The sequence below is a fragment of the Nipponia nippon genome, unplaced genomic scaffold (assembly GCF_047370975.1).
Source record: "Nipponia nippon isolate SJK-2023a ecotype South Korea unplaced genomic scaffold, ASM4737097v1 scaffold_11, whole genome shotgun sequence".
Taxonomy (NCBI): domain Eukaryota; kingdom Metazoa; phylum Chordata; class Aves; order Pelecaniformes; family Threskiornithidae; genus Nipponia; species Nipponia nippon.
Window position 1 is genome coordinate 4,753,748 of NW_028262302.1, and position 24,973 is coordinate 4,778,720.

Sequence of the window (24,973 nt, forward strand, 5' to 3'; positions counted from 1 at the left end):
CTGCTTCGCCCCCGTCCCGGCCGCGGGGCTGCGACACCGCCTCCGACACGGGCAAAACCCCCGCACCCGCCAGCTCCTTCCCTCCTGGCGCAGCGAGCCGTCCGGCTGGAAGGAGATGCTCGTAAGCTCCCCTCTACATACTGCGGGGCGGGGGGTGCACCCTCTTCCTATGGAGCCTACTTTTAGTTTATTTTTGCACCGCGGCTGGGGGCTTCGTGAGCACAGGATTAAAGCCGCAGCAGCAGCAGGGCAGCTAGGAGCGGGACAGAAATTAGGGGAACTCTTCTCCCCTCTGTTGACTTCCAAGTCTTAAACTGATCACAGAAAGCCGCGCTCTCCGCCGCGGGGACCCGCGTTTTTAACACGAGCCGCGTCCCTCTTATGTCAGCGAATCATTGCCCCCCATTTGCCTACGAGAAGAAAGGGAAGGAATATAATCTTGATGGCGAGTGGCGAAGGGGCACACGCTGTATCCGTGACAGGCTCCGCTCCTTATCTGTGAGAGGTTTGGAGCCGCGTCGGTCCGCTTCAACCCTTTTATTACCCACGCCCCGAATATTTCCATTACACACGGTCTGTGCTCCTCAGCTGATATGTGAAACCTGCTGCCTTATCGCTGTCGGTCGATTGATATTTTCTGTGTACAAGCCCAAGGCATTAAATCAATGTCTCCGCTCTGCAGTGGCATATTCTCTATAGGCTGGTCTTGGGGAGACAAGCGAAGTCCTGCTGAAAACGGGCTTCATCCTGTCTCGATTCGCACGATTTTTGGCAGAAGAAGCGGGACATTAAAAAGGATCCACCTGCCCGGACTTGGTGCCGAGCAGCCCCGAGCTGCCCCTCCCTGGCTGCGGGGGCTCTGCCGGTGTTTGCCCGTTCAGGGAATACAGCGGGCGAAGGGGACGCGCAGCCGGGCCATGGGGTACCCGGCCAAACCCGGCGCCCCGGGCACCGGCCCCTCTCCCTCCCGCTGCGGGACCCGCATGCGGCGGCGCGGGCGGGACCCCGGGAGCCGCCCGCCCGCCCGAGCGCACCCGCGGAGCCCGGCGCCGCAGCCGGCTCCGGCCCCGGGAGCGCCGCGCTCGCATCGCGGCCCCTCGCCGCCGGGCTGTCCGCGGCCGGTCCGGCCGCGCCTGCGAAGCCCACGGCAGAGGGGCTCTCCAGTATTTTTTCTCCCGTTTTTCGCTGGGTAATAGTGCTGGAGGAATTTGGTGGGACGCCGGCTTGGCTTTTTTTTTCTAAACCGACCCTTACATTTAGTTTGTCGCCGCTGTCCCTATCCCGTCAGGGGGCAATTATGTGATAATTATGAGAATTAGAGAGTTCTTTTATCTGGCGGCCGTGCACAGCGAAATCTGTTCCCGTTTAACACCCCCCCAGCCCACCCCCCCGACGGTGCCGCTTGCTGAGGACCAGCGCTCGCCGGCGCGGCTGCTGTTATTGCCGGGGTCGGTCCGAGCCAGGGCTCCAAAGCGGGAGCCGGGCTGGGAGCTCGGCCACCCGGGGCGAGGCGGAGCAGCGCCAGGGGTACCTGCTCCCCTCGGGCGTCGCCCCGTCCGGCGGGGAAGCGCCGGCTCTGGCTGCCGCCGCCCCGGCAGCCCCGGCCGCGGAGCACCCGGGAGGTTACACCGCCTCGGGTGGCTTTTTCCCTGCCTCAGCCTACCCCGGCACCGGGAATTACAAAAAGAAAATAAAAAAAGGCAGCACCACATCCACACCCGCCGGCGCCGGCGGCATCGCAGCGCCCCGCAAACACACCCTGCGGGCGCGTCCCCTTCCCGCCCTCCGCGCCAGCCTGGCCGTACGAATCGTTCCTCTTCACATCCACGCTTTAGAGCTACGTTTGTTTTTCTGGCACATGGCTCCGTCCTCCGTAACCCGCCCCAGAAATTTTGAAAGAAAATAGCAGAAGTCTTTCATTGTTAACATTTGATTTATTTAAAGTCCTTAACTGCAAATGATCAAAAACATACTTCACGCATTAAATTCTCAGTTATCGTTTTAAATCAAAATATTTTTTTCAATTACAATCACATTTATAAAATTAACAAAATTTCTTAAATTCACGTGTAATTCTTTGTTTACTGTCATTTAAAGCAATTTCCAGCTGTAAAGAAAGAAAAAAAATATAAACCATGCAATAAATTAAGAACATTGAGACAGCGAACAGGAATAATAATAAAACCCGTCTGGCTATGCTAACACCGTGTAAAACTGTGGAAAGTGCATTAACACTGGATGAAACAAGCTAACGATGGCGACAATTAAACGGCCACAAAAAAAAAAAAAATTGGATGTGGAATTTATTAAACAAGTTGGAAAAGGGGAGAGAGAGCTCTCCTCTTTTCCTTGTGTCGGTGTAATAGTCAACGTTTCCTGGGGGCGGGGGAAAAGAACCTTGTTATAGATACAGAGTTCTAGCTGGTACACAATGAAGACACTTAAATTAAATAAGCAGGTCATCCACATGTTGATGAGAGTTCCTGATCAACGAGAATCTTCAGTAACAGATGGGAAGGAAAAAAAAATATCCAACTGGCTGTGACCTCTTTATATTACATCCCAAGACAGGTAACACTTGGAAAAAAAGAAGGGTCGCATCCTGCACTCCAAAGCTCCAGTTGGTCCCCTCGGGAGTGCAGGATCCGGCCCGCAGCATCTGGGTGTATGCGGGTTGTACTAGCCGAAGGTTTATTTTGCAAGTATCAAAAGGATGATCCGAGAAAGTAAATAGTCCTCTTGTTGCTTAGAGATTCTCTTAGTGTTTTGCTACTTCACAGCAGTATTGTCCTTCAAAGCCTTTTTAATTAAAAAAAGCCTTAAATGTCTACTCGCTTCTTCATCTCCGTATTGTTTAAGTATTGCCACATACCTGTAAACTTACATGAGATTATAGAGCACAGAAGGGGGGAAGACGAGGGGGCGGAAAGCACAAACAAGTAGTTTACAAGCTCAACAATTTTTTCTTCTTTTCAGTAACACCCTGCAAAGGCTAGGGGGGATCTCCGGGGCGAGGGGCCGGGCGGTGGGCGCGGGAGGGGGTATGTACAAGCGGGGGGCGGCCGGCTTTGCAGGAGGTCGTGGTGGATCATAACAACACACAACGCGTTGCGAGACAATTAAAAAGTAACAGTCCTTTGCACACAGCGTGCAGAAACACCTCGGTTTGTGGCAGGGAGAGGGAGGGGGGAGAGAAGCTGGGAAAGGGGAGGAGAGGGGGAGAGGGGCTCGCCCCCGGCGGCCGGGGGTGCAGAGCTAGGAGGTGTTTAGCACGGGTCTGGAATACACACCTTGGTAGTAGGAGGGCTCTAGGGCCGAGGGCTCGATGCTGCTCCGGCCCGCCATGGAGGCGCTGCCCAGGGGCAGCCCGCCGGGGATGCTGGCCCCGTAGGAGGAATATTGCAGCGCCTGCTCATAGGCTTTGAAGTCCAGCTTGTGCTGCTGCTCTGAGGAGGACATGAGGTTGTTGATGGAAAAGGGGTGGTTGAAGGAGTAGTGGGGATCGCCCTTGAGGTGGAGCTGGGGTTCGTGGGCTAAGGAGTGAGGGGGGTGCGGGACGGAGGCCAAGGTGGGGACGGAGCTGATGGTGGAGGAGGCGGCCGAGGCCGAGGTCTTTAGCTCCGTGCTCGATCCGCTGTGGTCCATAGACTGGGGGCTGGTGGACGGGTTGGAGCTGGAGAGGGAGGTGGTGGTGTCCAGCTGTGCGGGTTTATTGTGGCCTCTGTGCAGGGGGGAGTTGGAGCTGGAACTGGAGGCCCCGGCCTGATCTTTCCTGCCCTCCTGAGGGGCTTTGCTGTTCGCCGGCTTCTCACACTTGAAGCGCTTTTGCCGGCGGAGGTAGCAGCCGTTTTCAAACATGTTGCCGGAGTCAGGATGCAGGGTCCAGTAGGAACCCTTGCCAGGTTTGTCAGGGGAGCGGGCCACCTTGACAAAGCAGTCGTTGAAGGAGAGCGAGTGGCGGATGCTGTTCTGCCAGCGCTGCTGGTTCTGCCGGTAGTAGGGGAAGAGGTCCATGATCCACTGGTAGATCTCGCTCAGCGTCAGCATCTTGCTGGGCGCCTGCTGGATGGCCATGGTGATGAGGGAGATGTAGGAGTAGGGTGGCTTGGCGTGGGGGTAGCTCCGCTTGAAGGTCTTGGCGTCCCGTGTCCTGCCAAGGTTGGATTGGGTGTAGGCCATGGGGCTCATGCAGGGGTTCATGCCACCGTAGGGGCTCAGCCCATTCATAGGGGCTGGCTGGGCAGACATGGCATTGATGCCACCGGGGCTCAGCGCTGTGCCCATGGCGGCCACACCGGCCGGCATGCCATTCACCGGCCCCGCTGAGCCCGCCGGCATGCCGGCCACAGTGCCAGGGCTCAGCCCGGCCCCCAGCCCCGTGTTGGCATAGGACATGTTGAAGGAGCTGGAGGTCATGTTGCCGCTCGTCGTCATGGTGTTCATGGTCATGTAGGTGTTCATGGTGTTCATGGAGCCCAGCCCTGAGTTCATGTTGCTCACAGGCACCGAGGAATAGGCCTAGGGCAGCAAGACGGAGAGAGGGGGTTAGGGGGGGAAAGAGGGGCGGGCAGGACCCCGGCGGGGCCGGATCCGACGGTCCTGCCCGCCCTGCCCAGCGAGCCGTGCAAACCTCCTGCCGCGGGACGCCGTTCGCTTCCCCGGCACCCGGGAAAGCGCTTTCCGAAAGCCGCACGGAAAGGCCGCTGGCGCGATGAAAAGGTCTAATTCGTATTTATACATGTTTAAAAACAGACACGGAGGGGAGTGCTCGGTCCCGGCCCGCTCCGGTTTCACCGGCGTGCCGCGGCTTGCGCGGGCTGCGCCGGGATCCCCGGGGCGCACGGACCGACGGCCTTCCCCGAGCAGCTCCGCACCCCCGCAGAGCCGCGCTGCCGGCTTCAGCTACCCCGGGAGGAGGTCTTCTCCCGGAGTATTGCCGCCGTTTTGCTGATTTTGCATCCCGTCTCACTAGCTAAATATTTAAACTCATCAGATTATTACACTTTACGGGCGTACACTGTCTGCGCCAGGGAGAAATTCAACTGCCTGCACTTTCTTAGAATAATCTCGCGCATCTCTCCCACCTTGCATAGATTTTAATTTCTATTCTTACACAAGATGTGATGTTTTGTCAAAAAAAACCAAACCAAACAAAACCCAAAACCCAAAAAACAAACAATAAAACCAACAGCTCACGTCCACGCATTTTATCTGTGGAAAGCTTCCCCCTTGTCTAGATTTTCTATCAAGTCAGTCTTTAAAATAAAGTTAAAACCCCCCCAAACTTTTCCAAAGTACGAAGACCCTGAACTTGCCCTGCTTGAGATTTTCTACAATTGCCCGACGTGCAAAAATTCTAGCACCCTACCACGTAACACACCTCTTAAAAAAGGCAGAACCGGAGAGCCTGAAATTGTGCTTTCCAGTATGGCATCTGATTTAACAGGAGGGAGAGAGACGTTCCCAGTTTACCTCGAACAAAGGCAATACGGCTAAGAAAAGGAGGCTTAGGCGACGGTTAAATGTATAATATTAATTACTGTTCACTACAAATTCCACGAGCTTATAAATGCGCTTTTAATTTAGAGGATCACATTAATTATTTGAGATGGTAGAACGCGGATGGGTTTCCCACCTTGCATCCATGCAGTGATTCAAATTAAATAGCAGGGGAGGAGAAAAGATTGAGGCTAAAAAACAGCAAAAGCGAAGGTCGCTTAACTTTATGTTTGTGGATAATGAGTATGGCGAGGATAAATGAGCCTGGAAACGGCACATAATTAGGATGACCCTTATTTGCCCTTAGCCGACTTTCCTCTATTAAATAAGATGCCAGCAGGGTGACACGTATCTGCCCGTGCCCGCGTGGCTCTATGGGCGCCGTGTGCCAGCGCCGGGGTGCAGGGACGAGGCGTGGGGGCTGGAGCCGTGGGTCCGGGCGTGCTGATGCAATGCCCGGCGGCGCACACCTAGGTGCCTGCCTCGCCACCACGCTTCCTTAAAACGGCTCCTTCCCGGGCGGGAATCCGAGGGGCTGCTGGCGGGGCTGCTGGGCGCCGGCTTCTGCCGGGGACCCCCGCTGCAGAGCCGCAGCGGCACGCTGCCAAGCCCGGGACCCCGCAGGGCCGGGCCGCGCCGCGCCGCGCCGAGGGCTCCGGGCTCTTCCGTGGGCCTCTCCCCTGCCGGAGTCGTGGGCGCTTGGGCCGGCTCTCCCCCTTGCTTTGCGCCCTGTTGTCAAACAGGCGCGGGGGGGCCTCCGGGGGTGCGGCGGGCCGGGCCGGGCCGGGCCGGGCCGGGCCGGGGCGGCGGGTCCGGGTGCGGGTGCGGGCCCGCTCCGGGGCTGGCTCCCGGGGTCGCGCTCGCCAGCGCCGCCAGCCGGCCCGCGGCAGCAGCGCAGGCCGCAGGCAGCCTGTCCTGCAAAGTACGAACAAACGGCTATTTTTCCTACCCTTCCTTTCTTTCCGCTCGGCTTTAACAGGTGAGGACCCCCGCGACGGCGAGCGGAGAGGCCGGCGACCCCGCCGAGGAGCCCGGGGGAGGCGCTGCCCCCGCCCCGGGACGCGCTCGGGGCCGGCTCCCTCGCCCCCTGCCATCTGCCGGGAAGGAGCCGGGGGCCGGCGGCGCGGCGAGCCCGCTGCCCCGAGCCCAGAGTTTACGGGGCGCTTTTGTCGCGCCGCAAGCGGCGATTGCGCCTTTTAGATGAGATCCGGGGCTGCCCCCGGCCCCCCGGCCCTCCCGGCGGACCCGCAGCCGCCCCGTGTCTCCCTCAAACGCCTGCCGGGGCTCTCGGAAGCCGTGTTTTCCTCGGGGAAGCCCGGCCAGCTTCGGCGCCGGAGGGAGGGGGGGAGGCACGTTTGCGCTGGCAGGATCTGGAGTGCAAACCGATTCCTCTGATTGCTGCCCCCCTCCAGACCCCCCCAGCCCTCCCCCCGGCCCCCCCCTTCCTCTTGCAGAGGGGCAGCACGGAGCCAGACCCTGGGATTCACTCACCTCCTGAGTGTCGGCGTAGTAGCTGTTCCAGTCGCTGGTTTCATGCCCTTCCATTTTCACAGTCCCTAACATTATGGAGCCAACCTGCCCGGTGTAACCATCCAGCCCTCTTGCAAGCGAGCGACGGGCAGCAGGAAAAGAGCCCGAAAGCCCGACCTAGCAGGAAGCCAGCGCTCAGGAGGGGCGGGGGGTGCTGAATTCTCCTCTATAACCAGCCAAAAAGGAGGCAGGGAGCGGTGTGGGGCGAGACAGTTGAGAAAGTGAGGAAGTGCCGGCTGGGATGTGAGAGGAGTTGAGCTGATGTGGATCTTACGTTGCAAGAAGTACCCACCTCCTCCTCCTCCTCTCCCCATTTGTCCGCCGCACAAAGGCGTTCGCACCTACAAAGCCGGAGATGCACCTGCAAACAAGGCAGTTCCCCTCGCCTGCAACTCCCCCCGGGGCGGCACTTTATTTGCAAAGCGGCGTAATTGGTTTAAGCTTGTGGGGAAAGAAGGAGAGACAGAGGTGGGAGAGGGGGAGAGAGTAGGGAAGGGGGGGGGGGAGGAACCCACCCTTTCAGATGGACAGGACAAACGCCAGGAGGGATCGGTGGAAATGAAATGAGGTAGATAAGGGAAGGGCAGCCCCCTCTGTTTGAAGAGAATGCAAAAGGCCATCCAGCCTTAAACCCCTGAGATTAGGAGCACTATTTACTGAAGTCCAGTAGATGCTCCTTTAACTCGATGGCCGGGACGTGCTCCAAAGTCCCGAGTCCCGCAGCCCACAGGCTCCCCCCCCCCCCCCGCTCCCTCCCCGCACTTCAAAGCTGGGAACGGCGCAGGTGCCTGCGCGGCGCCCCCAGCCCCCGCCGCGGCGCCCCCCGCGCCCAGCGCCCGCGGGAGCGGGACGGTGCTCCGGGCTGCGAGCGGGGCGGCTCGGCTCCGCGCTCCCCAGAGCCCTCCGACCCCGCCTTGGGCCGAGCCTAGCCCTTCAGACGGGGCTGCCGTGCTGTGTAGATGGTGATGCTGATATTTCTGTTCTGGTGCCTTACGTTTAGAAACCGTCTGGGTCACCGCGCTGAGACATAACGCTACAGGCACCCAATAAATGCGGACAGAGCCTTGAATGCGGATCCACCGATAAGAACCTCCGCTTGGCAAGCAGCAGGTGAGTCACTGGAAACATTTTCTATCTTTACTGTGGAAAGCCTCCAGCCCAGAAGGTTCCTTCGGAAGCCTTCTGTGGTGCCAGGCACCCAGGAGCAGTAATAGTAAGTAGCGGTCATCTCATTACCAACTTCTTGCTCATTAACCTGATTTCTCGCGAAGAGCAGGGGAGGAGGAATCTACACAGGCTGGTAAAAGGTAAAACGGGGAAATACCGATAAAATAAATTGACATTGGACATCGCTCTTTATTATTATGGAGGGAATCCCGCAGTCTTTACAGACGGATCGAACATTTTCTATTTCTGCTTCTGCCCCGTCCAGCTCTTCGAGCTTATGTCAAGACCACAGGCTTTCCTTGGGTTTCTCTGCCCTATCCTTTATGAGTTTGTTCCTACCCAGCTACTAGAACTTCTATCACTTGACAGTAAAAAAAAGACAAAACAACCCCCTCCCCCCCAACCAACCAAGCAAACAAACAAAACCCCCCAAACCCAAATAACTTTCCGGGCAATGGGAATTTGAAGGGGAAATAAAGTTTCTTGGGATTTTGAAAAAGGCTTGCGTGTCATAACACACAAACTAAAATACACATCTGGAGCTGAATTTCTGCCTGGCATGTTTATCGTCCAGCAGGATCACAGTTGCTTCCACAGTGATTTGTCCTGGAGTGATCTGCAAAAACGTCGCCCTCGCAAACACGATTTTAAAGTTTCTTATACAGAGACCCAGGATTCAAATTACGATATATAGCACATCTCCGCCTCGACAAATATGTTTGAACTTGTCCTCTAAATGCGTTTTCTGTTATCCCTTTCTTTGTTCTTTCGCTCCTCGTCCTTCTTTCTTTAAATCTGGCAACAGAATTAAGTCAAATCCTCGAAACAAACAAAACTCTGGAATCAGCAGACGAGAACAAGGGATGAAAATGTGTCTTGAAGGAAATAAAATAGGTAAAAGCACCGGATTAAACCTCTACTTTCTCAAATGGTCAAACTACACCCATGGAAGTTGGAACAAAACCCAGTGGAAAATCTGAGAGAGATTAAAATTGCGGTCTTCATCTATGCACCCTCTCTCTTTCCCTAATGGAAGCGGTCTATACGTCTGAAAATAAGGGACCCTTCGGGGGGGCTTGCTCCCTTCAGCACCTGGGGGCTGTTGAGAACCCCACAGCAGCGCAGCTGCCCGCGGCGAGGCCGGGGGGCGCAGCGGCCCAGCGGCCCCGCTGGAGGCGGCTCCCCGCCGGGTGACCTCGGGGCGGTGCTGCCCCGCTTCCCAGAGCCCAGCCCCGCGGGAGCAACACCCGCCGGGACGCCGGGCAGCCCACGCAGGGCTCGCTCCCTACCTGGAAAAAAAGAGCAGGCACGAAGCCGGCCACGCTCCTCGGACGCTGCTACAAACGGCGGAGGCGTTCCGCCAGGCGGAGCAGACGTGGCGGCCGGCAGGGCCGCTCTCCGCGCCGGCCGGCCCCTCGGGACGCCCCCGCCGGGATGCCCGCCGCCCGGCCCAGGCCCCGCGGGGCGGGGAGGGAGGCCGGGGGTTGTGCAAAGTCGCAGCGCCTCCTGTTGTCCGTCTGGGGCTCGGGCTCCGCTCCCTCTAGGGTTGCTCCCAGAGGGGAGCGCACAGGCGGGCTCCTGGCTGTGATCTGAGAGCCTTTCGGCTCGGCGTGCGCATCAGCAAGCCCGAGGCAGAGTCAGCCGGTGCTGGAAATTCCCTTCAGCCCGGGTTGCTGTGTTGCAGCCCTGGTGAAGAAAAGCCTTCCTTGTGTGAAGAAGAGGGTCCTGGCGGCTCTGCCCCCCGCCACAGAAAAAAGAGGCTATTTCGGTAGTTGCCTTTGCCCCGCACCTGAGCTTCTGCGAAACCCTGTGTGGGACGCTCCAAGAGTCCAGCGCGATTTGCCCGTCCCCTCTGCAGCAGGCGCAGCGGGAAGGGAAGGGCTCTCCTAGGATGGCGGACGCGTGACAGCAGCCAGGAGCTCTCCAGGCGCCCTGGGCTGCTTAGGCGTTTTCCAGACGTCGGGACGGTAGCCCTGGCCCGATTTACACAGAACTTTTCCCCAGCTCTCGGTCGAGTCGCGCCAGTTTCTGATCAAGCTGTACACGGGCTTTTTTTTTTTTTTTTTTTTTTTTTTTCAGGGGGAGCTGTTTGTGCAGCCTGGAGAAAAGCGCAGGCTGAGATGAGCTGCATTTTCCCCATCTAAACGGGAGTAAGGTCTCAGCTCCTGGCTCCACCGGTGCGCGCTGCCAAGGAGGGAAACGTAACAACTGACCTAAAAGAGGAAAGTACGTGTGTGTGGTTTGGGGGTGTGTGGAGCGGGGGGAGGACGCCCACGGGAGCCCGTGTTACCGGCGCTGGCAGCGATAGCTGGGCCTCGCAAAGGCCACTCAGCAAGCGGCCGCTTTTGGGGAAGCGGATCGCTGCGGGGTGCCGGCTGTCAGGGGCCTCGCCCGTGGGAAGGGGCCTCCGGCCGCGCCGCGGGGACCGGAGCGGGCACCGGCGCGGAGCCGCCACGGCCCGGGAGCCCGCCGCGCCCCGTGCCCGGCGCTGCTCGGGAGCGCCGCCCGCAGGTGCTGTCCCACGCGTGGGGCGGGCGGCCCTAGGATCGGCGGGGGCTTTAAATTTAACTTTGGATCGGTGTTTCAGTTCGCTCCAGCGTGAGAGCTGCTTTTCCCCCGGCAGGGGCAGCGCCTGCCGGCCACCCCTTCGCTTTAACCTACAGGGTCTTCTTTGATTTTACCTAAACGCCACCGGCTCCTGGCCGGGAATCTCTCGGCAGTGCTTGTGCGGGGCAGGTCGGGAAGGAGCTGCGGGGCTGTGTCCGCATCAGGATGCCTTCCCTGCTCCTCATCCGCCTTTTCTTATCCCTGGATCTGTCTCCAGGTCGCTGGTACCTGGCTTTCCAGGCGGGCCCAACAGGAGGAGGGGAGCTGCGCAGCGGGTCGCCTCAAACGCCGTGGGATCCCTCAGCCTCTCCCACCCTCTCCCTGTCCTTACTCATCCACCCCTCCCGACGGTGGGAAATCCCTCTTCCCACCTGTTTCCAACCCGCGATCCTTCCCCACCCAAGCGGGCAAACAGTAATCGGGTGGGAACGTGCCGCTGCCCAGAGCCCGGTCCTTTGGACGGGGCGGGTGCCTGGGCGGTGCCGGGGCGATCCGGGAGCAGGTGTCAGTGGCTGCCGGGAGCGCCCCTCGCTCCGGAGGGAGCCCACCGAGACGGCGGCGGGGTCGGGGGGCTTGTTTCCCTCCCTCCCGCAGGCAGAGCCGCCCTGGCTCTGTGCTCCTGCCGCTGAGCCCTCAATGAGAAGAGCCGGCGGGGGTCCCCCCGCTGCCCGGAGCACACCCGGCGGGGCGGTGGCTCCCGCGCCCCCGGCCCCCGGAGCCGGTGCGGTGCGGTAAGGTGGCGTCCACCTTCCTCTCCCTCGGGAGCAGCGCCTGGGCAGGTGAGGGCACTGCATGGGGTCAACACTTGCTTTGGAGCCTTTTCTGCCTGAACTTTTCTTATCTACGACCATAACAGCCAAGCGACCCCCTTCCCCCGACCAACCCGATGTAGGAGGCGGGCACCCCCTTTTCTTTCTGCACCTCCTCCTCCCCGGCACCCAGGGTCTGGATCCTCCTGGGCGGACCAGACGTGCCCTCCAGCTGCCCTGTCCCGCACCCCCACCCGCCGGGCCCTGCCTCCCCGCTGCCTGCTTCTCGGCCGCGGGTTGTCCACCCTTTCAGCCGCCCCCGCCGGGCGCAGGGGGCTCCGGAGGCCCAGTCCTGCCGGGGCCGCGCCCCCGGGGCACCGGGAGCGCTCCCGGGCGGTGCCGGGCCTGCCGGGCTTTCGCGGGTCACGCTCAGGGTGCGCCTTTCATGGGCGCTGTACGAGGCCCCGGAGGCGTTGTTTGGCTCGTTGCAGTAGCGGCTTCCCGTTGCCGGATTTTACTTTATTTTATTTTATTTTATTTTATTTTATTTTATTTTATTTTATTTTATTTTATTTTATTTTATTTTATTTATTTTATTTTATTTTATTTTATTTTTTTATTTTATTTTATTTATTTTTTCCTTAAATTTCATTGCAATTCATTGTATTTCATTTTTCTAGGCATCATTCAGCATGTCGTGACTTGAGTGACACTCCCGACATAAAAAATAATACCTCCCCCCCCCGAAAATACTCCTGTATCAGAACAGTTAAAGGAGAAAGAAACACAAATAACAAAATGAAAAATTATGAATAAGTTGATATCCGATGGTTGAAGAGATGAGAGTAAAGAAGCCTCCGTTTTCTTTTTTGCTTTTTCTTTACTGTAACAAAATAGTTCTTAAGTCGGCAAATCACCACCCATTGCATACAATCACTTTATTTTTGCTAGTAGGGCTAGATGTGTGTATGTTCTGCTGTTTGCAGAACTCCAGTTGGCAGGGTGCCCACACTGCAGTGCGTGATTGGCCAGGTGTGTTTTACTTACTTTATGTAAAAATAAAGGCACATGATATTTCTCATTTGACTCAAGAGCAGCCATGTAGGTATTTATTTCAATTATTGGGTGTTTTATTTATGTTATGATTTACTGAACCATAAATGGAAATGCTTCTGTTGCTTGTTTCAATCGGTGTGCCAATTCTTATGCAATTACTCAATATCTCTTCGAAAGTTTTGTGTGGTTTGTTTTGTTTTAAAGTAACTGCAGTAATATGGTATGGAAGAAACAGTATCAGAGGAGATGATAATTCAATTATGCACAGAGATAAACACGTATACCCCAATGGCACCCACTTTTTAGAATCTCACCCAAATTGCAAAAATGGTATTTCAGGACATACACAGTTTTTTTTGCAATACACGTATAAGGAAGCAAGAAAGCAAACTGAGACAGTGAGTGTAGTTAATCTATATAAACTGGTATAAGAAACAAAGCGTGGTAGGAGAGACACTTTTGCATGAATCTGAGAATTACTTCCTTGTTAAAGTTGCTCAAGCTGGCCCTCATGGACCAAAGTCTGCTCTTTTTTTTTTCCCCAGCAATATCTGCTTGTTGAACAAAGGGTATTTCCACTCTCCATGAATCTTGCTTCTCCAAAACCTGCAGTGAGTTCTCTGTGAGAACATCTGTTTCACTGATGTAAACCAAATATCGCTGTATTGGACAAGAGATGCAAAGCTGATCAACTGCGTGTACTATTCATGCCAATATAATACTCCAGTTCTTCTGCAAACTGACCTTCCTACGCAGAAGGTGGACTTGTTTTGGTAACTTGGATTTTGAGTCACAGAGAGCAGAGGAATGCTGCCCTTCTTTGACTGCATAGCACCATATTTTCAAATTGCTTGCTCCATTCTCCTTTACCTGCAAAGTATTATTCATTTCCCTGTCTCTCTTTCCACAGCAGTTTTGCAAAAAAAGCATTGGGAGAGACCAGTATCCATCATAAATGGCTTTCTTGGCTGGCTTCAGCTCTGAAGAATCTAATGTACAAAATCAAGGCTGGCTTATTTAAACTCCTCCCCAGGGAGCAGTTCCACAGCTTTACCCAGCTTGCGGTTCCTAGAGCATAAATGAATTCAGGCTGAATTAACTGCACATTTTCCTGAGCTATATTAACACGGACACCTAGCCATTGTGGGATGCGTGGCAGCACGATCACACATATAAAGAAACACTTTGGCCATTTACTCCATCAGGGGACATACACTAACCTGTGTATAGCAAAAATGATGATTGCCCTGGAAAAGGATGCCCGGAGGCCCTATGTAACACGTCCTGTAGTTTTACAGTGAAATGTGAGAATGTGAATATCAACTGGTAAAACCCTAAAATCATAAACAAGACCCATAAAATTGGATAGTCAACCAGCATCTATGGGAAAGTAGAGGAAGGTCTGGATTTGGTAACATTTTAGGACTCCTGAGGGGCAGCAGCTGTTCAGTATTTTGGAGAGTGGTTGGTCCTCCCAGCAGTTGGCCTAAGCTTCTGCTGCTGCTTCAAGCATTTCAAGGGTGAATCTCCCTGCTGAGCAGATTTAAGGGAATGACATCAGGAAGGTCACTTAGCTCACCATGTGCTTTCCCTTCTGGTGTCACGTTTGTGCAGTTCTCTGCAACTACTGGTGAGACAAGGAAGAATCAGATTTAATTCATTCCTCCTCCACCCCTCCCCAGTCAACAAGGCAGCTGCCAAAGTATTTCTGCAGTGCATGTGGTTTCAGGTTTACTCCTTTTTAGGTAGTGACTTAAGGTGCGATGATTGGGAGGGAATCCAACACCTGACCTTTCCTTCAGTTCCTCCAAAAGAGAGAGATCCTCTCTTCCATCCCAGCAATTTCATAGCCGGATCAGGTAGCTTTCCTATTGCCCATTGAACAAACAATCCTTTTCCCCTTTTCAGGATCAATATCAAGGATCACCATCCATCCTGTGCCAGAAATCCTTTAAATCTTTTTTAACATTACCCTTAGTGGTAGCTGGAACTTCAGCCTCTGCAGACACCCCTCCTCACCCTTTGCAGGGCATTTCCTTTTGCTGAAGAAACTGATACGATGTGAAGATTTTTTTTGTGATTAAATGGGATTTCTATGTCCCCCAACACCGAGTCTTCAGCTGTGAAACCTATGAGATCTACAAACACACACATATATATCTACATCTGTGTATCCACAGGCAAGCTGTTGTCCTAAGAGAACAGAAGAGTTGGACCGGAATAGCCAACTGGAAAATCTGCTGTATTAACTGAAAGACAACAGAGAGCAGAGATAATATGATCAAATTTTAAAACTAAAGCAAGTAAAGGGCTGAGCCCAGCAAAGACTTTGGCAGGTGTTTAGCTGTAATTTCTCCGTTTATTGCTTACAGCCTTCTTCAAAGCCAGGAGTGTCTCTGACCTTGTGCCTATAATAAAGGCTATGTGTGATGGGCTTCTAAAAGTAACTCATGTAATTTCTCTTGGGCTGTATAATAAAATGGCACATATCTGGAAACATTACAGTCACATCATACTAAAAAATAAATCTGGGATTCATGATCACTCCAAATGACCAAATATTTGTTTCATTGTAATGATTTTCTCATTATAAATATGGTTTTAAATAAAAGGGCTCCATCTTGCTTCCAACTTCTTATTTATTTTTATTTTGAATTATAAAGGAAATGCCATTATTTAAAGAATGTGTTTCAGTTGGGAGGGAAAAAAAAAAAGCAAAGCCCAAAATCATAGGAGGAAGGAAAATTTTAACTATTTCTGCTGGCATAGTACTGCAAATACAGATATCTCACAATCATAATGGAGATTAGTAGAGCTGGGTGTGCATATTTGTTATGGATCAAAGATAGGATATAGTGATTAGAAGAATGACAATGCTTTCTACACTCACAAAGGGATTGAATGTGTGATTTATAATACTAATTCCACAAAACCTTTCTATGGCTGCTTACTGCACAAAGGATTCAGTATGGATTGATCACCAAAAAAACCCCGTATTTCCTTCAGCTTGGCTTGCAACTTGCAACTTGCTTTGCCTTGCAACTAACCAAAAATCTTTTCAGTATTGATGCGCTCTGATTTAAGAGATTATTTCCACCTCACCTGTTTACTCCACTCCTCTGCTACAGATTACTGTCCCCATAGTGTAACTGTCAGAGAAGTTTGTGTGCTACATTCCCTGTGGCCATACTTCACAGTTCAGTATTTTAGCTTACAATTAATTCATTTTCTCTGAGTATTTATGGCCATTTTACATATATACGTGGCAGAAATATTAAAACAAAGCTGTTGATGCAAAGAGCAAACTGTAGCCTGTAGCCTGAGGATATATACCTCTGATTTTCTCTTTACTAGCAGTCAGAAGCACAGACTCGGTTATGAATCTGCCTGGTTCTACTAGGGGACTTTGGAAAGTCATTCAAAATCTCTTTGTTCTAGCTTCTGGTCTCTAAAATGGGATACTTGGGCATCATGGTGAAACTGTATTTGTAAAGATGCTGTTATCCTTGTTAGAACTATTGCGTTGGTGAATAGTTTTGAGCAAGCGTACTGCCATGTTGAGGCAGACTAGATTAGTGCTTTGGCTGTAGCACACCGAAAGGGAGAGAGCAGCATCCCCCAGCAGGGCTGGGGGGCCTTTCGACTATTTCATGTAAAATGAGTTTCACAGCCAGCTGGGAAAGGATACCAAGGCGAGGCTTAGCATCTAGTGACAAACTAGATGTAAGCCACAGAAGAACTAGCGAAGTAGTTATTCTCTTACTTTTCTTTTTCCTTTAAGTAATTGCTATTCAGCAAGGACTCTTTCTGGCATTTGCTGGAGACCCCATACCAGGCTGTACATATTTCATATGCACCACGCTGTCCTGATTCCTGATTGCTTAGATGATGGTGACTATTGGGGAGCACCATTAACTCCTGACTCTGCTCCAGTTTCCTCCCAAAGCCTGTGGGGCACTATGTGCATCTCAGTCTCATTCTAGTATGAACTTGGATCATGGCAATGATGGGCACTGGGGGTGGGACTTCCTACATGGCATGGACTCAGCCAATATAGGAAAAAAGAAACTGCATTTTCGACTTTCTCCAACCAACTGAACAATTTTTTAATGATCGCTTTTCTTTCTAAAAAGAAAAAAAAACACCTTCCTTGTAATGTTAATAGACTAACAACTTAGATGATACAATTTATGTGATATTAGAAAGCTTAGTGATCCAGTGAGGCCTAATTAAGAAAACTAATAATGTGTACCCAGGCACTGAACTTGCACAAGGTTTTCCAAATCTAGATCCATTTGCTAAGTATAAGGATTCATCTACTGATTAAATTTTGGACTTCACACGCTACAGAGATAGGGCCTAACCTGTTTAACTAAATAATGTCAATAAAAAAGCACCTTCAGGCTTCAAGCATCACTGTGATTATTAAGAGAGGGGCACATGCTAATAATACCTGAGGAAAAGGGAAAAATCTTTCCCTGTTTTCCTGTGTATCAGAGACAAGAATCTCTGCAGCTGTCATCCCTGGAGCTCAAGCTGAAGATCTAGAGGATATATTGGCCACACTTACTCCTGGAATGACTGCTAAGCAATGTGTGTGGCTTAGTAGGGTAAAAATATAGCATTTGGATTTAACTGGACATCAGCTCCCCTTGGGTGCTTACTCCCTTTGCTTACAAGACCTAGAGTCTAAATGCTGTAAACCAGGAAATATTTATGAACCAAGGCTGGAACCTTTCTTGCAACCTAACTGCCTTCTCCCGGAGCCAGCCGTGGTCTGCTGCAAGCAGAACTGACAGGCAACAGATACAGTAAGATAACACAGCATACTCAATTTCCATTTTACCACAACTATTAACCTAAAGAGGAAACCCATGTCTAAGGACTTTTCCTTCTTCCTGAGATTTTTTTGACACAAATACTTCTTGCCATTCAGTAGCTTCTTACTGGAACTACCTGATGCAAATATCTCTTCACATGCAGGGTCTTTTCTTCCACATCCCACTGTGACTCCTGCAGAGAGGAACTGTTCTAGGTAAATGAAATTGTTGAGGCTTTACTCACTGTTTAACTAGTTTGAAATGGATCTGTTCTCTGGGCTTACAACGGCATTAATTTGCTAATAGGATTCATCTTCAATGAGGCGATCGAACACTTCATTCCTGTTCTGAATGGCTCTAATGGCCTGGACAGCTAATGGGAGTCCTTCAACACACATCAGCTACTTCGTATTCTACCTTCTGCTCCTCCAGGTACTCTGGGATTCCTGCTAGAGAGAAGGAGAAGCAAATTAGACCCCAGATAGACAGGCTTCTTACGGTGTATTACAGGGCTTTAATCAGTTATCTTGCTATCAGAAGAAGACAATTTGCTATTAATTGGGATGTAATGTGATTGGCTAATGAGTTTTTCATTTTCAACAAGTTTTTAGTTGCATTAGTAAGCTAAAAGTGGGCTGTCTAGCCCAGTGTAAGAAGCATTGTTTTCAAGAAGTACACTGGCTACCCCTTTGAACTCGAGGAATACAATTAGATAGGGAAAAAAAAAAGCTACAAAGCTGTAGCTGAAAGCTACAAAGAAAGGAAAGGATAATAGAAGACATTTGCCTGTTAGATCAGTGGAGCCTTTCAATCAGTTGAGTGACATATTTGAATCCAATATATGCAGTTAGTCCCTACAGTTACTTGTTATCATCCTGATGCCTGGGGATCCAAACTGAAGGAAAAAAAAAAAAAAAGACTTTATTTTTACCCACCATAAGAGACATAAGTGGATTGCAAACATAATTTTGTGAACTGTTGCAGCCCAGAGGTTCATGAAAATTTCAGTGCTTTGAGTTCATATTGTATGTTGGAAACTTTTGTTTGTTTGTTTGTTTGTTTGTTTTCCCCTTACTGCTATAAGCTGCTTTGCTTTGCCTGTGTTCTAGACAACCAGCCTTCTTGGGAACCTGGTCAATGTGACCTTGTAGGTTTGTGCCATAGTTATAACCATCTTGATAGATTCACTTTGACTTTTCACATTTTCTTTTAATTTATATGTTTTTTTTTTTATTTCTTTCCTGAAGTTTGATGATTTTTGGCACATGTTATCATGCCTATGGTTGTTGGACACTGAAATGGTCAAACATTTTCTTGGTCAACTTTTACTTCATATTTCATGTGTGAAAAGAACTACTGTTAAAATTTAACTTTCACCAGACAGCTGTCAAATATATTTGATACCTCTGTTCTTTGAAGGACAGGCTAGTAAAACTGTAAGACACGGAGTCAGGATTCCTCCCAGAGCACGGGTTTCAGACTTTTTGCTCATGTTAATACTGCAAAGCTGGTCTGAGATGGAGCCTGTCCTGTTGGAGGCAATCCCTAGTATTGTAAACTAAATCCCGATGACAGAAACTTTATTGATGATGATAAACGAGTCAAATGCAGCTGAGTTGAGCTTTCACCTCCAAGCTGACTCTTTGACAATTAGGAAAATTAGTTTGATCTGTAATTGCATTTAGGAAGCGGCCACATTGCGTGGCACACAAATCCCCAGCGATGCCATTTGTACGTTTGGCTTTCAGAGCAAAACTTCAAAGAGCCCGTGACTGACAGCAGAACAAGGTTTGCCATACACAAAAGAGAAACGAGGCTACGATGGTACAAATAACCTCGGCCGTACCGCGGCCTTCAGAAAGCTGTGGTTTGGCTTGAATGTTTCTAACGACGTCTGCGGATGACACGGAAACTTGCAGACCTTCAAATATACGCTCACTCAAGGGAGTAAATTCCCACCGAAGCCCCACACGTGAAAGGCTTCACGTCGCCGCCGCCCCCGGAGGGGGAGCGTGGGGGGGTCCCGGTGCCGCCTGCGCCCGAGCGATGCCGCGCCCGTGGGGCGCCTCGGGGGACCCAGCCCAGCGTGGCCCCGGCCGGGCCTCCCCGCCGGCAGGGGGCGCTCGCTCGGGGTGGCAGCCGGCGCTGCCCGCTCTCTCCCCCAGCGGGAGCCTCGTTGCTTGGTTACGGAGCGCGTCCTTCCCCCGCCCGCCGGCTCAAGAGGGAGCGGCGGCGGCAGCGGCTCCTTCTCCTCCGGGGACTGCGGGCCCGGCTCGTCCTCGTCCCCGGGACCGCCAGCGCCGTGCGGGGGGCGGCTGGCAGCCCTCCTGCGCGGGGCCTGTGGCGGTGCGTGGCGGGGACGCTGCCCCGTGCCGTGCCTCCCCCGCCGGCGGCCCGGCTGTGGGCGCTGGGGCTGTCAGGCTGTGAGGTACTTTCCTGAGGGGAGGGAGGCTCTTTGCCTGCTCGAGAGGGAGAAGTGGGGCTTGGAGGCGTCCCTGGTTTTTGTAGGTGGAAAGCTTTTTGTGGTTACTTCGAGAAAGCGTTGAGCTTTAACCTTTCTCATTTTTTTTCTCTCTTGGGAGTTCTGTCCAACTCCCAATTTAGGCTCTCAAAGATAGGAATGGTTCAGTTGTTTTACTCTGGTAAAATGCTAATAGCCATTGCTGGTGCTTAGTTACATGTGTTCAGAACAGTCTTGTTAAAATCAATTGGGCCCTTATCAAAATGAAGTAGTCTGTGCAAGACTGGGTTCTGTGCTGGTATATAAAATTAAAAAAACCTCATTTCTGTTTGAATTTACAGGCTGCATACAGTAGGAGAAAATTGCTAGAAAACATGAGCACTTTGTACCGAGTTATGTGGAAGAGCCGAATATGATAAAGGAGCATGAGACTATATGCAGGGAATCTCAGTGGGATAGTCTGAAGATCAAACAAGTAATAGTTACTGCTCCTAGAAACGTGAGCATTTAGCCCTTATTGGAAGATTTAACACCAGATCAATCGCATCAGTTAAGAACATTATCCTCTCCAGAGGTCAAAGAGTCCACGTAAGCCTGTCATGAATATAAATAAAAATATTCCTAATTAATTCATCGGGTGTTCTGATGTTCACAGAAAGTAAGGATATTTTCTGAAGTAAGAGACATGAAGAAACAAACTCCTGATCTCAGGGTGATGACTCAAAGAAATAAATCTGTGGAAGAAGATGGTGCTGACAAAAATCAGAGAAGTTGCTCTGAAAAAGTTAACAGAGAGAATGCCACTTGTAGTCATAAAAGTAAAGTTGTAAAACTGCCAGTAATAGCATCATTTGCAGGTACCACTAAAAAAATTGTAATGGTCAAGCACTCAGCACCACCTCAGAAGCCAAGTTATTGCAGGTCTAATTTTCATGTTAATAGCTCCCCTATCCCATTAGAAAAGACAAAAGCTGTTAGTAAAGTAAAGGATAGAGTGTGTATGCTACAGATGGATCCCCAGAATTTAAAAAGAGATAAAACTGAAGAAATAGATACTGTGATTAAAGATAGCGATGAATTTAGCTCTACAGATTCTGATACAATTAAAAACATTTCAAGAAAGGGAAAAATAAGCAGGGAAAGCTGTAAGAAGAGAAGCAGAGTGATTTCGAAAGCAAAGCAACAAGATTTAGGTGTTGAATCGGGAAGAGTGCTGAGAAAAGGAAGCAAGCAGCCAAGTGTGAGGTCTGCTCGAGAACAGTTGGAAGAGGCAAGAGATGTGACTAGACCAGACACTTCAAAAATATACGAGAAGAACTTCCAGCAGAGCAAACCTGAAGAGCCTACTTCCACACCAGCATTGCCTGTGAAAGTGGTTGCAAGGTCTATTGATGAAATAATTGCTTCCCTGCAGTCTACTTCTCCATCTCCCTCAGACCAGACGATCAAAGAACTCCTGGAGAGTGTTCTTGGCCAGAACTACAACATAAAAATGGAAGTAGGTGAACCAGAACAAGAGCAATATTTTTCTCTTGGGTAAATATTACTTTTATAAGAGTTGTATATTTTTTTTCCAGCTCCTACAATGTGTTACAACACAGAAGCCAGACAAAACAAATGGATTAAGACACTAATGTATCATAGAATATTCTTCACTGTTTCTTCTGCCAGGTTTTTTGATGTCCCTTAAAAATGAAAATGAGCCAATATCAAAATATATTAAAACACAAGCTCTTTTGGGGTGTTATTTTTATTGTACTGCTTATAGTTTAATACATCTTTTTCTTTACTCTCCTTTCCCTTTTTTAAGATGACATAGTCCAGTCTGACATATGAAAAAGTGCAGTAAATGCATTTGGGATATTGTTGGAAGTATTGCTTCTTTTAGTTATTGTTTAGCTTGTGAAGTCTCAATAAGACAAATTCTTTATTGTCACAGTTAGGTAGATTGTGTAAGCAGCTGTAAGAGAGTCCCTTCAACTACAGCAGGAGGTATCAGCAATACTAGGCATCAGGTAGATGCTACAGAAACCTTTCCTAGATTTTCACCAGGGGGCTGCTGATTCATTTGTTAACTAGACTAGTAACTTACTATCAGGTGGCTCTTTGTCCTCTCTTAGCCAGACTGATAGTTTTGTTCTAGTTCCAAGAGGGCTGAAACTTCTGTCACAGAAATCACTGTCATGCTTGGTATTCATGCTAGCACTTGCTAGGGATGCCATGGAATGAATAGACCCATGGAGGGTGAACTACTCCTTTTCAGCAGCAACTGCCTCTGGAGTACCATGATGTTTAATTCTTTCTTTCTAAAACTTACATCAATCAGTTTCAAAGTAAAATGAAAATTTGAACTTGGTGATGACCTTCTGGTCCAGTTGTTTGTTGTTTAATGGTTTTTTTAGGTATGGACATATGGACATTAGTGAGGATGAATGACACCCTTGCTGATTACATTTTTTTTTTTTTTAATCAAAGGCATTTGCAGCAGGTGTCTTTTGAACTTAAGTGACCTCATAAATAGGATGAAGACTCTGGCAATTCTTTATTATTATTATTATTATGCATGGTTTATTTACTTTACACTGAGCTTCAAGGCTTGCCTTCTCTAATGAAGTAAGAAATGTATTCTTTAAAATGAAACATAAATACCTGGGAAAAGAACAGAACTACTAAATGAAAACAAGCTCTCGGGATTAAATGTGTTTTTCATTTCTTACAAAAAATACACTCTGTTCTCTTTATCTCGTTCTTGATCTTGCATTAATGACTGGTTAGCACTGATAGCTTATGATATTGCTGTGGGGGCTGAGCACAGTTTTTCCCCCAGCATCGAAAAGAGCATTATTCAGGGAACGGAATGCCAGCTCAGTGGGACATTAGTACTTAGCCCTGTTTCCTTTGAGGGGAATCAGTTATGAATAATGATTCCTACCACATTTGCTGTTAAAAAGTAGAATTTTTATTATGAGAATAATATAATTTTCAATGCCTGGAGTAATTTTGTTGCCTTGAGGCTTGTTGCTACCCCTGAAGTATATTGAGTTATTAAGTTATATGTTGGATTTAGTATCCATAGGAGGGTATTTATATTCATTTCAGAAATGCATTTTCTTGGTATTCAGCTTGATGTTCAGCTTTCTTGGTGATGAACCTGCAGCTCATCATCTTTAGTTAGTTATTGTTTTCAGCAGATCAGTTCTTTGGTACCTCAGATGAGCTCGTGAGGGTGGTAACTAAGTGAACAACATTTTTGTTTTTGAAAAATAACATTAAATTTGAATGCTTCTATTAAACAAGGACTATACAGCATACCATACTAGCAGGAAGCCAACACAAAAGGTACTTTAGTTTTAAAAAAACATCTCTAGCTTTTGTCAACTAGTCTCAATAGTGAGGCTTTGAGAAGATTTTCTCTGTAATGCATTAATATTGTCTCAAAAGTGGTTTGGTGGAGAGTAATTGTGGTTAAAATTTAAGAAGAGATACACTTGTATTTGCTTTAGATCTATAAGCAAATGAAAATAAGTATTTGCTCATAACTTTACAGTATCTCACTTATTTTCTCTATATGTTCTTTATATTTCAGCTGACATGAAAATTGCACAACAAATCATGTATTGCTTTCTGATAAAACAGTGCTTTTAAGAGGCTTATTGAAAATATTTAGTTTTTTTTCCTTCAGGTGCTATAGGGTGTATTCTAAGTGTCATGGAAATGAACAAGAAATGTCAATTTATTTCATTTAGCTCTCTTTAAGTGGCAAAGCCTAGCTCTTCTTATTGGTTTTCTTATTTTCTGCTTACAGGTGGCTTATGGAATGTTCTTCTCATGCTCTTAGCATCTGTTAAAATGTAGCTAAATTCAGACCATGATGCTTTTTCTTATGAGTTTGATATTACATTATTAATTCAGGAAGCACACGTTATTGACTATGCTCCATAAGGTTAATCATGGCAAAGGCTATGGCACTTCCTGCCACTTGCTGAAGGGAGCCGCTCAGTCTTCAGGGGTGGACACTACCGCTCCTGGACACAGGAAATTTTTTTTCTGGAACCTTAACGCATATTACTTCAGATTTAAAAAAAAAAATGTTTTCTTTTCATAACATTGCAAGAAACTGCCTAGGTAGGGATGTTGGGTAGATGGTTTACATGTGTGGACTTCTGAAATCTGTCTGTTTCTTCAAATTTACCAGTGCACATAACTGATTAAAAACAATCCAGTTGTGCAGTTTGTTACACTTTATCAACAATCGCTTTCCAGTTTCTTATGATCATTAGGCCTACATCATTTATGCTTGTCTTAAAAACGCTACAGGCTTTATGGGGCAAGGACTATCTTTTTACCCTGAAGTCTAACAAAATGTAAGACTAATCCTCATTACGTCAGTAAGCTGCTGTTATAATATGAGAACAAATTGTTTTTAATCAGATGGATTGTCATCTCCAGAGTTTCAAGGTTTGTCAAAGGGGTACAGGGTGATTAGCTATGTTTGTGTATAAATAATTTGTATAAATCCACCATGTTAAAAGAACGTTTTAAAATATTTTTATGTTCACACATCTAGATTGACTTTTTTTTGTCATTTACCAGGGTCTTTTCTGCACTGGTGATAGAGACTATTCTTGTCAAAATAGAGAGGAAAATAATTTATTTTAATAGCATGTAACTATCAAATGAGGAATCAAAGAAATACCAGATGAAAATATCTAACATAAATTTAGAGGTAATTGTTAAAAACAAAAACAACCAAAAAAAAAAAATCTCAGTTTTCTGTATGTCAGGTCTCACAACGAGTCTTTTCAGCTACAAAAGATACCACAGACATACCAAAATGACTGAAAATATTAACATGGTTTCTAATGAATTATCAAGGTGCTCGGGTACCTAAATAGTTTTCTACACCTGCAGGAGGAAGCCTATGGCTAATAAACCTGTTTTTTAAAGGCATGCTAGATGTTTCCATCACAAGGTTAAAATATCAATGAAGAAAACAGCTTCCTCAAGACTGGAAAGAACACTCAAGAACAGATTCCCACAGGAATTAAGAGTTGCCACAGTTCTCAACACTTTTATTTCCCAAA

At 49.2% G+C, this 24,973-nt stretch overlaps 2 protein-coding genes across 2 annotated transcripts in view; one reads left to right on the forward strand and one right to left on the reverse strand.

Moving 5' to 3' along the window:
- Positions 1–1,994: 1,994 nt before the first annotated feature.
- FOXA1 (forkhead box A1) lies at positions 1,995–7,313 on the reverse strand. Its single transcript, XM_087747234.1, has 2 exons — positions 6,991–7,313; positions 1,995–4,518 (listed from the first exon to the last, which is right to left on the reverse strand). Exons 1-2 carry the CDS (start codon positions 7,060–7,062, stop codon positions 3,256–3,258), a joined length of 1,335 nt encoding a protein of 444 aa, XP_087603360.1. The 5' UTR covers positions 7,063–7,313; the 3' UTR covers positions 1,995–3,255.
- A 560-nt stretch (positions 7,314–7,873) lies between these two features.
- The window catches only part of TTC6 (tetratricopeptide repeat domain 6), a 74,886-nt gene continuing 57,786 nt past the window's right edge, over positions 7,874–24,973 (forward strand). The window contains exons 1-4 of the mRNA XM_087747232.1: positions 7,874–8,139; positions 10,276–10,422; positions 11,021–11,582; positions 20,231–21,387. Coding sequence (XP_087603358.1) covers positions 20,575–21,387 — 813 coding nt within the window. The 5' untranslated portion in view covers positions 7,874–8,139; positions 10,276–10,422; positions 11,021–11,582; positions 20,231–20,574. The remainder of the gene's footprint in view (positions 8,140–10,275; positions 10,423–11,020; positions 11,583–20,230; positions 21,388–24,973) is intronic.